General features: G+C 41.3%; 1 protein-coding gene across 5 annotated transcripts in view; it reads right to left on the bottom strand.

Annotated features, from left to right (window-relative positions):
* Positions 1-14,411, bottom strand: part of DYNC1I1 (dynein cytoplasmic 1 intermediate chain 1) — a 185,861-nt gene that overhangs the window by 63,709 nt on the left and 107,741 nt on the right. For all 5 annotated transcript variants that reach the window (XM_057370666.1, XM_057370668.1, XM_057370665.1 and 2 more), the window contains exons 8-10: positions 9,135-9,297; positions 7,907-8,006; positions 2,901-3,026 (exon numbers count right to left, since the gene is read on the bottom strand). In XM_057370666.1, coding sequence (XP_057226649.1) covers positions 2,901-3,026; positions 7,907-8,006; positions 9,135-9,297 — 389 coding nt within the window. The remainder of the gene's footprint in view (positions 1-2,900; positions 3,027-7,906; positions 8,007-9,134; positions 9,298-14,411) is intronic.

Raw genomic sequence — 14,411 nt, 5'->3', positions numbered from 1 at the left:
CAGAATATACCACTCCTAGCATTTGAGGACTGAARTCAAATGTTTTGATGACTGGAGTTAGGCAAAAACATCCTTGCCAGTAGATTTTTACATCGTCTGTCATGGCTGATAAGACAACTTTAGGTGAAGCCCTTTAGTTCTGGCAACTTTCAGCATTTCACATTCTCCTATGTAAGATTAAAAAAAAAGCCTAAGAAAGAGGTAAAGAAAATAAATTCCATGGTRTTATTTAAAGTATAATATGCCAGAAAAGACAGAAAAACATTAAGGGTCCTGGCTTCAAGAATTTRCTGAAAGTACACAAGAGATATCTGAAGTTCTACCTGCTGCACTCCAGCCAGYTCTTTAGCTGTCTAGAGATGCTTCACAGATCTATCTCTATCCTTGTTACCAGAACTCCAGAGATGGAATTTCTTAGAAGTTTTTCAGTATTTTATTTTTTAAGCCTTCATAAACCTATTTATTGATTTGGTTTCTCAGAATTTCAAAAKCTCATTGACAGTCACACCTGAAATGAGTTTCTACTTGCTAACTTGCCTGTCTCTTACTCTTTGAGTCCCAAAAATCAAAAGACAAAAGGTATATTAGCCAGCATCTTGTGGGATTTATTGAGACCCCTCTCATAGAATGTCTTTGGGGAGGAAAAATAGAGGCCTACTGGGGAAATACACTCAAAGTACTGTGTTTGTTGTATCTGGGCAASCTAGCTGTAACAATAAGGTGTGTGTTCATTTCTAGCTGTTGGGCTGGACTGTTGTAAGGTCATGTATTTTGTGAAACAAAATTGGGCCTCTCTCTCAGTAGGCCYAGAGAAATAASTGAATCARGACTGAATAAGGGAAWGTTTCTCTAGCAAAATGGTATTATAAATTATATGGAGCTGACTAATAATACAGTCTYTTTCCATTAGGAGAATAAAATGATAATCTATAGAACTGAAATCCAGTTAATGTCTGATCTAAGATACTGCTTTTTTCTTATTTTCCGTCTGAATCAGTTAGAACAAAACCTGTGTTCAAGAGACCAAGTTGCATACATTTGCTTCCCCATTTAATCACATGTGAGTATCCCTATCTGATCTGATACACAGAAGATATTCCACATCAAAAGCCCTATAACGGTGGTTCAAAGACAGATCCAATTCATAATGGACTTACAATGCAAATTATCTATGGTCATTTTKAAAGMAAAATAAATATTTCCCRTGGGCAGAACTGATGTCCTTTAGCTGTCCTTTAGCACAGTGTCATACATGTCTCTCAATTCACAGGTTTTAAGGTTCCAATTCTAAAAAGGGGCGTATCCTGAAGTGTGAGGATTAGACAGAAGCTCAGGCATACCAAATCCCTGGCCACCACTTTGTCCTGTGAGTGTTTTTCTAAAGAAGAGTGTAGCCTGTCTCACTGCTTTCAATGCAGTGAGTCATACCTCCCCTTGTTAAGTGTATCTGCATAGAACTTTAAATTAATAGAACAATTTGTTACTTTGTGTACTCAGAAGCACTACCCTAAATCTGGTCATTATCTTGCACAATCAATCTAGTTTAAGGATTATCCTTCCTAGAAATGCCATTTCTTCTCTTGAAATTTTTATTCAAAACATCAAGCTGCATGTACATCACARAAGAATCTGAACATGGGATCTGAACTAAGATCTCAAGCAGTCTGAAAGAACACATTGGCTGCTGAATATGATATSCAGGAAAATACAAGTCCTCATTTCAAATGTATTACACACACACACACATATATGTGTATATAAATCTGTATAGCATATTTGCAGGCCTAAACTCCACTCCCTATGAAGTTGTTTTTCAGTATGGCAAATTAGAAAAATGTGCCCAGAATTAAAGGTTACTTAATCGGGTTGAAGCAGCAACTTCAATTCCAGCAACTCCCTCCCACTATGTTACATCTGATAATGTACCCAAGTACAAACATAAACTTAGTTCAAAAAGATGTTTGGTCCTCGAATGTAAAATGACACTTGGCTTACACAATTARCCAGGTAATACATATCCTTCCAAGAGAAGCAATTTTTACCACAGAATTATCTGCATTTTACTAATCTYTGATTGTTAAGTTTTACTTGCTGAAACTTTTCCATATGGCTTTTGGAGTACCACTGTCCTGTATTTAATTACCACAGAGGAATATTAATGGAGAGGTTTGAAATTTGGTCCAAGCCCTGTTCCACAGTTGGGACAGTTTGATGGAAATAGAGTCAGTGAGTTCAACACTTCTGTCAGTACGAGGCTGTGCCATTTCACACACAGAAGGAGTGGTAAAAGAGAGGTAAACAAACACACAGAAATAAAACACTCAGCTATTTTTGAATTGTCCATAGACTTCTAAACCAGCATAATTGTAAAGTAGCACTGAGTGAAGTGAAGCACTATTTTGCTGACCTAAAGGACAGTCAGACAGGAATCGCTGGAGTAGTTCCTGTAATCGAGACCATTTTGATCAAGCTGGAAGTCAGACACATGTCCAAAAATGCAAAGTTTACTACCTATTTTAAAGGCAAAACATGATATTGAGCAGAAACAAGGCAAGGGCAAGCAGCTTGAGTGCAGAGGATGCGAGGAAGTTAACGTGGGTGGGAAAGCATGTGTTACTGCCTGGATGAGGAAGTGGTACACCACAGTTACTTCATAAGTGCGAGGGATTTATGAACTAAATCTCCTAGGGACTGTTTTAAATAGACAAAGAATGACATGCAGCCTTGACAGGCTTTTGTTCRAGAAGGCTGGTTGCCTTCTAAAAACACTGGGCTGTCACTTGTACTTTTACTAAAAATGCCCATTTTTAACCTTAACCTCTCCATATAAGCAGTGGGGAGATGCACCATGTGGTAAACTGTTTCATCTAGCATAAAATCAGTGGTTTCCTCAGTCTTACCTGACAATGGAACACATATTCTGGAGTGGTTTTCTTGAACTTCATGTTCCAAACCAAGGCTACCCCATCAGGCTCATGTGGAGCATCTTCATTATTGTTATAAGATGCAACCATCAATTCGGGGTACTAGACAGGAAAAGAAAATGCAAATGAAATAACATGGATGGTGGAAAAACCTACACAAAATCATGTGAGACAGAAATAATCTGSACTAAATGTGCAATATCTGGTTTTAATTATAATACATATTAGTTCAATCACATTATTCTGCTTCATTTTGGTTTTACATTTTACTCATCCCTGACATCATTAAAGATCCTGATACTTGCTCTCTATCAGTTATTCTCTTATATAACAAAGGTAATGCTATTTTCTGCAGGTAATTCTTAGAAAAGTCAACTAGCAGTGTATTTATAAAGGGATTGAAAGAGGAAGGAAGAGGAAAAATTGGAAAGCTTGTATAATTTTAGCATGTTTCCTTAACCATCTCTTCAGGGACAAACAGCTGTCTTAATTGGTTTTGATAATAAAAACACTATGGCCATAGGGTTGACTTGCTTTTATTCTGAAATTCACATTTTTTTTCAGCATTCCTGAAAACTATTATTTTTTTTATTTCATTATGCACTCTTATTCACTTATGCACAGTATCAACTTGAAAGCTGTTTTTGATGATTCACATGGCAAACAAAACATTTTCTTCACCGAAGCTCAATTTTGCAAGATGCTGAGGTCATCTTGTAAAGCACAGGATGACCTTGAATTCCACTGACTCAGTAAGATTGATGCAAAGAGCACTCTAAAATCACATCCACACTTTCTTGTGTACTCMTTTTCCACTGTTGTATAGAAGCAGATATGCAACGCCCATATGTATTTGTTTAAATATACATATCTATATATACATAATATCAKATATGAAAAATCCAAATTTCACACTGTCTTGATGACYTTGTATCACTTTAAAACACTGTAAMAAGTAACAATTTGTCCACAYAACAGTCAATTATTYTCCATCTACATAATAACTCCCAGTTGTACACTCTCACATGTTTTGACAAGGCACCTCTGGTAACCTCTGTCCTTTCCTTTAAATATTTGACTATTTGGATGGATAAGGCAGTGGATCTTATGGCACATCCAGCGAAAAGCATGTGGCTTCTGCAGACCTGTGAGTCAGCAGCTCAAGTTCTCCAAGACCTACATTCTCCTCTCGTAAACTAGAAATGCTTTCCCTCAAAATTTCTTAATACCTGCAAATTATTGTCACTTTTTGTCTTTTCCAGGTAAATTTCTGCCAAATCATCCGCTGCTTCACAGGAGAACAGTGCAGCTGGAAGATGCAAAACAAGCAGGACAAAGAAATTGCCATTTGGGAGCTGCGAATTTCGTCCAAAGGCACTTCAACATTAAAAAAAAAAATCAAATCAACACCCTTTATATCATTACTATTGGGGTTTGAACCCCTCTGCTCTTCAAAATCCATTTGGAAGAAATAATGCACACAGCTGTAACTTCCACCATCAACAGCTGTTACTTCCCACTTTCTGTACAGTTCTGTGGATAATGTATGAAAGAGCTGATGATTTTTCCAAGCAGACTCATAGCTCCAAATGAGCCTGGACCCCTGTGTGTGGAARAACCAGCAACAACACATGACCCCATAGCCTCCCTGTCCCTGTTTTAAAGAAGATCTGACTAGGCTGTACCCAGATCCCTCCAGACCCTGGCTGCTGGCATGGTTTGTAATTTAGCACCCAATTCTCTTGCAGGGGATTTAGAGGATGCAGGACACCAACCGTGTCTTCTCCCTCCTCAAGGATGACGGGAGAGCTGAGGTGGATTATCCCACACCTGAGATACACCTGCCCAGCCCTGCCTTCAACTGCTCTCATCTATCTCTCCCCTCTCTTCTCTCACTTCTGCAACAGAGCTTGCAACCACTTCTGAACAGCGAGCTCAGCCTCTCTTTTGAACCTTTTCATCCCACCCTGGCCCACRTCCAAGTAAACAGAGCGTGCAGCAGGATCTTGACAGGGCATCACAYTTTGGCTGAACAGGCTGGGTACCACTCACTGGGTGGCTGAGCCTGCAGTCACGAAGGGGCAGATACCTGGGCAGGCAGAGTGACAAGCCCTCCCACCAGTGTGACTGCAACCAGCTAGGGTGTGTGACAGGGTCCAAAGCATCAGTTTTGAGGCACTTTGGGGCTGGTTCATGCTCCTGGAAGTTTAGCRAGCATGGTTAGCAGCGTGTCTGGCCACAAACAAACATTGACTGAAATCTTGCTGGTCTATTGGTAGGTGTTGCAATCAGTTCATGYATTTGACTGGAAACACAGTTTGAAGTTCACACACATGCTGGGGTCATACCTAGCTGGATARCACCATTATGAGGCTTTTAGACTCTTAAAAAAACAGAGCAAAGTGCAGCACCCTAAATATTTTCTGGTATTGCACACTACAACATTCCACTCAGTCTACTTCCATTTMCATTATTTCAGTCCTCACCAGGCACACAGATGTGTGCAGCTGAAAACAGCATGAAAATGGTGCTGTGAGAAACATCATTCAAGGCTGCAGCCTGAGAGTCAAGACAGACACATTGCTATCCCTGASACCATGGTTTTCTTGGCTTTAGGTGATCTCAGTTAGCTCTCATAGATGGAGTGAGGTGATATCACTCTTTCTTTGTGTTCACTCTCAGTCTGTTGGGCCTTTCCCTAAGATCCCTAACCACCTTCTCCTGTTGCTCTGTGAAAGAATCAAGGGGCTAGTGGGTTAACTTGAATGGTATGAATGATCCCACATGTTTSAGACTGTATTCCACATGTGACTGGGAACAGGATAACTTGTTTAATCAATGCATCAATGTCCTTTGTTTGATTAAGCTTCTATTTGCCTCCAGGCTGTTTCGCAGCAGCAGCTTTATCGCAGAAAATTGAGCAATGTGTTCTGCAGTTCCCATGATTATTCAAGTTATTCTTTGGCACAGTGGACACGGTCATGTCCTGGAGCATGTGTGAGCAGCAGAGCTAGTGGTTAGGTGAAAATCCCTCTGTCTGGCTCCAGCTCCTGTCTCGTGGATACAACCCAAAGCAGGCAGGAGAGGAGGTAGCTCTGTACTCCTGAGCTCCTGTAGGGCAGCCTGCAGAATCCCCCACACAGAGGAGCCCCTGCTGGGGTGCCAGGGAGCTGAGCATGAGGAGTTAACAAAGAGGAAGGCAGGAGGGGCCACCCTGGAACAAAGAGGTGGGAAGCAGAACATGCCTTCCAGCCCCAGGGGCTGAACAATTACATTTGGCAGTGCTCTTCTSAGGCGGCTTTTTTTCTTGCTGCCCTGGGAATACAGTAAGAGCTGCCTGTTAGGAAAATATCAGATAAGAATTCCATGTAATTTCCAGCCCCTGAACAAGTGAACAACCTAAGATAAGTGTTTCCTCGGGCTTATATTTGATTTCTGTGGAAATCCATATGTGCTCAAAGGCCACCCACATCACAATAGCGCATACCTGTTGCTAGGCTGATATTTTGTCTGAAAGCAAAGGTATAAATCCTTCATTTCACACACGGGGTGCAAACTGGCTATTACAAGAAGACTCTCTGCAGCTGCTGCTGTGCACCACCCAGGCCTCCTCAGCCTACCAGCCACGCTCACTGGAACCCCCTGACTCTTCTCTCTGCTTTCTCCGTGTCCTCTGTGCAGTCAGCTGAAGTGTCCAGAGGGATGGAAGTGCTGAGAAGTGCCCAGAGGGATGGAAGCAGCTCTGCTGCTGTTTCAAGGGGAACAAGAGAAGCACGGATTCAAAGTCCCTGTGCTCCTTTACCCACTCCCTCTTTGCAGCCTGCACACACCATTTRTGTACCTGACCTTGAGCACTTGCTCTGTTCATGTGTGGCTCTAATGCGGTGCAGAAAGAGCAGCGACTTCTAAAACTGGGCAAAGCTTGTCCTTAACACTGGGCTSAGCTACATCTGCAGCACCTTTGCTACCCACACCAGGCCTCTGGAGACCCCATGGCACACCTGAGGATGCGTTTGGGGTCATGTGGGCACGCTGGCTTGTGCTCACATTTTTGAACTCTGTGCCGTCTTACAGCAGTTTTGTTGTATCTGTWCTGTGGATTTAGGAGCAGAGTCTCCTTGGTTCTCTTCCCAGGGAAACCAGATGCTTTGCTCCAGGCCAGAATCTAGGAACAGGCTAACAACAATGAAACAGGACAAGGGGGGCTGGAGTGAAACGAACCAAATTAATTTAACAGAACCTGTGATGATGTGTGTGTGCTAATCCCAGCTCTCCAACAGAGTAACTAATTAACCTGGTTTCTGTACTTCGCTGCTGTGATTGTATTGGTTTTGGAGAGCTTAGGCAGGTCTATCATCAGTTTTATTTTGCAATGATAATGCTTTGCAGTGCACAGAAACTGGGCACATTCCAGGCATGCTGCTTTAGCATGCCCCAGGGCAGTTAAAGTCTCCTCTTCCATCACTTGAAGGGAGGACCCAGCAGTTTTTGAAAGACCTCTTTTCAGTCTTTTCAAATTGTTCAGATACGTTCACATTTTTAGTTTTAGTATATTAGGAAAATTAATTTTATTTTGCACCATTATCTTAAAAAATGTATATAGTACTATGTATAGTTATGCATACTTAGTAAAGTAATTTTAGTTAGTTTAATTTTAAAACTTTTGCCTTAAAAAAGTGTTGATGTGCTGAAGTAATGAAAAGGGGGAGGAAAAGTGAAGACTTTATCTTGGTAGGTTTGTTAACCTAGGGTTTTAACACATCTTGATTTTGCAGACCAAGAAACATACTAAAAAAAAAAAAGAGACAGCTTCTTTATTGTCTCTTCTTTACAGAGAAATGCACATTCAGTCACACAGGGACTTGCTGTTATCTAAAAACTAACATCCTACTCTGCATAAGAAAGAGCAAACAGAGGCTGCCCTTCAGTTTTATAAGGCGTAGAAGTGGTACAGAAACACATCTTCCAGCTTTACATCTTACCTGMAGAGACCAGTCCATGCAGGTGACAACACGATGCTTGGACCAGTGCTCGTCATAAAATTGCCGGTTAAAGGAAAGGTTGGCTCCTGCTTGAACATCTCTGTGTGAATTCAAACAAAGTGACAAATTTTTAGGTACCAGAGCTCTAATGCTGTGAAAAGCAGTGCAATTTTGACTACTTCTCAGATCTCTGCTCAGCCTGGGCAAGTCTACCACCTCAATTTAACCCCTCTCCCAGACTCCCTTGCAGAAAATGATGCAAAAAGGATCACATTTTAAATCTGTTTCACAAAACCTCATTTCTTAATTTCTCACTGCCTTCCTGACTCTTCTGGGTCACCCTGGGCCATCTCTGTTCTCTTTGTCTCTCTGGATGAACATGGCCCTGGCATGCAGCTCTCCCTTTTCTGAGCCTTCACCTCCAGGCTAAAACCAAACCTTTCTTACTTTTGCCTCCTGAAATTTGAAAAGTACAGCACCTCCTCCCAGAGATGGAGACAGCAGATGCTGTTTGACACTGCAAGGACAGGCTGAAGCTCAGTGCTGGTCCAACAGTGCCACACTGATGCACTCAGCTGGTCCACAAGGATGATGCTCTGGGTTAACTTCCAGTAATTTCAGTGCAATTCAGCTACTGGATTGCCATGAGGCTTTAACAGACACATGGTTGTTGCAACCGAAATATTTCCAAGTTTTGCTCTCATATCAACTGCTGAAAACAAAACTTGTCACTTCTYGTCTTAGCTCTTCAGATTGCATTGGGATATCATCATTTTCATCCCCACAATGCACAGCATAGTGGGATCCACTACAGACCTGGGGYAGAAGCAGAATATAAACAACCCCAGTTGGAATTTGTGAAAATATGGTAACCACACACACATACACCACTGGAATGTACACATTTACATGTACATGTGTATACAAACATTTAACTATTTCAGTTATTTGTTCAGAATTTTGAATATCATCCCCAACATGAAACAAAAAATTAAACCAGCTGAATAATACATCAAATAACCACCCCACCCCAAACTCAGACCAGTAAAGAACAAAGCTATTTTACAATATGATTTTGGATGACAAAGTGAYCCAGGCCTTCACAGAGAGATTTAAAGCTTTTCTTAATTGTAAAAATATTAAATTTTGTTTAAAATGARGGCTTCTGTTACTGGAATTATCTTTATAAAACTTATTTCATGAAACCAAAAAAAATCCTCAAACTGACCCATCTTTCTCTTCTACGTCTCTGCCACTRTAGTCAAAGAAGATGTCTGAATCTTCAGCCAAAGCTCGCTCAATTACACGTATTGTGCGGTCAAAAAATATCAGGAATTCTTCTGAATGGAGAACTTGTTGCTTTTCTTCTTCTGTCAGTTCTCTAGGAGGAGCTTGGAAAATGAAAAGATGTAGTTAGGAGTATGACATTTCACCCCTTTCCCAATGAATCAACATCTTCAGTGGGTTTCTTTTGACATGAAAGTTTGCTGTAGCAATGTCAGGAGAAAAATCAAAGCTTTACTCTTAAAATCATGACTAAGAAGTTTTTAATATGTCTAAACATACTTCTATATATTCCCAGAATGTAGCCTTTACATAGACRAGATCCTATATCTGATATATTTATTATTCTGAAATGGAAAATACTTAAACCCCCCAAATTAAATAAACTCAGTGTTCCTATTTCAGGAAATGGCCATGACTGACGTTTAGGCAATACCTAACKGGAAAAAGCAGAACACTTATGTAACAGGGGACCTGTCAGAGGAGCTGAAGATAAAATAATCTTCTTAACTTATACTACAGTTCTTTGTATTAAAAGGGCTCACACAATCTCTCCCTTCGCTTCTGCCAATTTCTACTTGGTGTCACTGATAAATTCTGTCTTTGCTTCAGAGCTTCTGTGAAGTAATGAAGTGAAAAACCAAAGATATTTTCTGAGGTAGCAAAACTGAAAAAAAAAAACCAGCCAAGCACCAGTTTCTTTAAGGCAGTTTTATTCTTTGCAGAGGAATCCTGAGACCCAKAGCAACAAATGTCCCTGAGCCATGGCAAAACTGCCCTGGGAGGRGAAGGGGCTGTCTCGAGCAGCAGTGAGAATAGCATCCCACAAGGTGAAGCTGCTTCTTTGCATGTACACAGAGATGCTAAACCTTTACTTCCAGTATTTCCAGTTTGGCTCTCCATTTGAAAAATAGTGTCTTTATAGGATGCACCAGTGCAATGTTTCCATCAGTTTAATAACCTGGGGGTAAATTACAACCCAAATATGATCATCAGGGGAAATGGAAGTTGGGATGCTGCTGTCACTACAGCACAAAATTGTCTTCTCAGTTACACTATCAGGGTCATATTGATATTGTGGCAATATTGTCTATTGATTATCCATTTSCCCACATGTGCTTTTAAATAATCATTTTGGTTATATTTCAGAATTACCTGTATTTCAAGAAATGATATTAGGATCTTTACAGTTATCCCAAGCCAACTTTGCAACCAGCTTTAGTTCCCAGCATAAAAAGCTCTGTTGACAGAGAATTTAGTTCCAAATTTATAATTAGGAACAAAACCAACATAGCATAAACAGATTTATAGGAAAATTAAAGAGACTCCTACATAAGAGTTTAATGGGCAATCAAAGGTCTCCAGCATTTGGCTTTACACCACATATTTGAGGAGTTTACCTATCAAAAAGACCTTGCAGTTTCGCTAGGCCATATTGGGTTAAAAGACCAGCAGCCAAAAAAGGGAATTCACCCATTCAGAGAACACTCACTACACAGCAAAGTTTAACTCCCAGCCCTGTCACACATATCCCAGTGTTTAATTAAACAATGAGTGACATGGTTTCAAGCTGAAGCTCGAAATTATTTTCTAGTGCCATGCCACACATCTTCCTTCAGCGGTCAGGGAGATGTGGCCCTGGCTCTCCATCTGATTTTTCTGTGCCTCACACTGGATTTATGTGCTCCAGTGCCCAAGTATGATGATACCAGGGGCCCCCGGGGCAGGGAGGGATGGGAAGGCAGACAGGAGCAGACAGGAGGAGGGACATGGTCAACACTCCTGCAGTACTCAGCCCTCCCTGTCTGCAGTGTTGCTGCTTTCAGAGTTGCTGTGGTTGGGAGAGGCTGCCACCACCACGCTCAGGTTTGCCTGAAATGGTCAAAGTGTTAGCTCTGAAAAGACAAAATCTCTGCACTACCCCTGAGCTAAACAGAGCGGACAGGAGAAATGCAAAAGGTGGAGGAGCAATTGGGCCCTCAGGAGTTACAGCTCAGAAGTTACAAACTTTAGCCTTTGATGATCTCCCATGGCTTTGGCCTTATGTCTCCTACCAGCAGGTTAGTGGTCCCTGTGGAGCTCCACACATCCAGAAAATCCACACATCCCCCCACARAGCTCCCCTGAGCAGCAGAGCGACAATTACCAAGGCAGGAGCACAATCTGCCCCTAAGAGCTTTACACAGAAGGAAAGCATGTGAAAGGAAAAGAATGACTAGCAAAAAGTACAGCTTGACCTATTGCAGCATGCAGTGCTGAGCAGCAATTGGCACAAAGGGAACCCATGTGGCAAGGGAGCCTGTAATGAGGCAATATCCCATCGTCACCACTAAAGCATTGCCTTCCGAGAATCAAAGACAACGAGCATGACAATGCAGCAAAATGGCATAAAGAGGGGGAAAATAACTGCAAAGGCAACTGGAAAACTCATTTTAAACTGCTCCAAATGGTAAAAATTATTTGCTAAATCAAATCCTCTCTACAACTTGGAAATACAAATTTATTACTCGGCCATTTGCTGACTCTATTTGCTTTGACGGCAAAGAAAACACAACACAAAATCAATAGAAAGGGAAAAGGCAAAAAATAAACAACCTGGGGCCTGTGGAGTGTTCACAAGCAGTGGAGACACACGTGATTGTAGTTCTACCTCAGCAAAATCACCCTTGCAGTTAGCAATGATCTGTGGGAGGCCAGCAGTCTATTAAACCATCAGGAACACCTTGGCTRAAGTTTTTAGGGCATAAATCAGCTTACCTCATTCATCTGACTGACACACCAGATGCCCCCTGGCAATATTAAGCTTCATATTTTAGCCTTATTTTCTTCTTTCATTCGGCTGCCTCTGAAGTTTTATTTGAGGCAATCTCTTCTTACAAGAATGTTAACATCATTACTTTTTCCAGTGTAAAACATTGATGTTTTACTACCATAAATACACGAAGTATAAGCAAAAAACCCCAAACAGACAAGATTGTTCTTTCAAATATGGAGGTTTTCCAACCATTTATCTTTCAGAACCATTTCCATTTTCTCCTTGTTCCTTCTCCCTGTCTGTCCATTACCTCAAATAAAATAAAAAGAATCTATGTAATTTTCTGCAATTTTTCTTGCAATCTGGGAGCTTACAGAGACTTTGATCTCAGCTTTCAAGAGACACAGACTGTCTTCAAGGAAAACTGAGAAACATAAGTAGCCGATCAAAGTGTTTTTTTTGTTTTGTTTTGTCACAGAAACCTATGTGATGTGACAATATCTCCAGAAATTCCCTGTAAGAATACAGCACTTGTCTTCAAGTATCTGCTCTGCCTGGCATAAAACTCAAACCAGCCACATCTAACTTTCTGTGTTTAACAAATCCCAGTGCAGTGTGTAGTTTATCACTGCTAAAAGTTATATTTTTATTGCCTGGAGTGTGATGAAAAYGCCTGCAAAGGAAACATCAATAGCATCCCCTACCCACCGAGACATCAATGGGATCCTGATCCCACTGAGACATCGATGGCATCCCCAATCCACCAAAACATCGATGGCATCTCCAACCCACCAGCAGCCTGCTCTCCAAGTGGCTCTGGGGCTATGACATCAACTACATCTATCAAAGAAGCCCTGTGTTCACACTAATGTGTAATGCTGTACAAAATAAAATGGAATTTATGTTTAAAATTAAGTTATAAATGTACAGAGGACACCCCAGGGAAAAAGATTGTGAGGTTTAGCTGAACTGTGCTTGAACAGGAAGATCTAGAATATGAAACAATAATCAAACATGATGTGAAAACAAACAATTTATTCAAGACCTGTTTACAAAAAATAGGAACATTTTATTATTTTATATGACTTAGGGTAATCTTCAGAAATACCGCATTTTGTATCAGGTCTTTTGTCCATAAATTTCTTTGGACAAARCAGAAAGAAACAAAAAATTATATTCAAACATCTTCTTGAGTCTCTGGGAACTAAGATAAAATTGCTGCGGATTTGTTCATATTCAGCAGAAGCATGTTTGTAGTAAATACAACATAAACAGCTGGGATAACAGCACAGGATCAAATTTGCAAGTATTCAAGTACCAGGATCTGACTCTTCTCTCAAGGGAGTTTAAAAAAACCAAAACACCAACCCCCTCTCCGCACATTTAAATAAATATTAAAAAGATTCTCCTGGAATCTCAGCAATTCTAAAAACCTGATGAGAAATTAAGTCCATTAAAGATAGAAAATAAAAAAAAAAACAAAAGAAAAAGACCAAAAGGAGTAAGTGAACAAAAGAAAGGGCAAACTAATAAAAACAGTAAAGCAGGAAGCAGCCTTGTTATCAACCCAGAGATATAATGAGAGACAGAAGGAGATTATTAAAACCCCTTTAAGAGCTGTATTATTTCTTTCAGCATCTATTTAAACCCATGTAAACTTTGGATGTGCTGATGACAGAGGATGGCTGAAARGTACAGGGTGAGAACTGCAAGGTGTGAAGAGGCTCTCAGCAGCTTTCAGTCATTGCCTGCTGAGACTTTGTGATCCTCCTGTTTTTCTTGTGCTTCRTACTTTCATGTCAGGCTTGGTGTGTGCCATATCCTGCTTTGCTGTGTGCCACACCGTGGCTTGATACGTGTCACATCTTTGTTGTGCTGGCAAGCCCCTTCATGGCACAACTGCTGAACATGAAAGGGAAGATTTCGAGCTTTATTTAGGGATTTCTTGATTCTGGAGTAGCAAGTTGCAGAGCCTGAAATTTGAATCTGTTCCAGGAAATGCTGTTCCCACTGATTGTGCTTCTCCAGGGGCTGTGCTGGACACCATCCGTGAGCATGCCTGAGCTGGCTGTAGGGATGGGTCGGCACACCTGAGCTCCCTGTGATGTTGGTGGCAGCAAAACCGTGGCATTTCTGGCCATGAGAAACCTCACCACGACTGGTCCTGCTTTTCCAATAGTGATGCCTGAGCTGTTGAGAGCGAAACTGTCCCCACCAGCCCAGCCTGCTCTGTGGACACCTGAGCCCCATGCACAGGGCACAGAAGGTCCCAGCCTTTCCCATCCCAGCCTTTCGTGTGAGTTTCTGTGGATATGCCCATGGCTTCAGATTAATGCAGGCTGAGCCCACTTTCAAGACCCAGCCYGTCCCACCGTTCGTGTGGTTTCCACTGACACAAAGAGGAGCATTAGGTGGAGCTTCAGAGCTCTCTGGTGGTGGAAAGCCCCATCCCACTAGATGCCACAG

The sequence above is a fragment of the Malurus melanocephalus genome, unplaced genomic scaffold (assembly GCF_030028575.1).
Source record: "Malurus melanocephalus ecotype Western Australia unplaced genomic scaffold, MMel_1.1 scaffold_130, whole genome shotgun sequence".
NCBI lineage: Eukaryota > Metazoa > Chordata > Aves > Passeriformes > Maluridae > Malurus > Malurus melanocephalus.
This window is presented reverse-complemented; position numbering and strand designations above follow the sequence as displayed.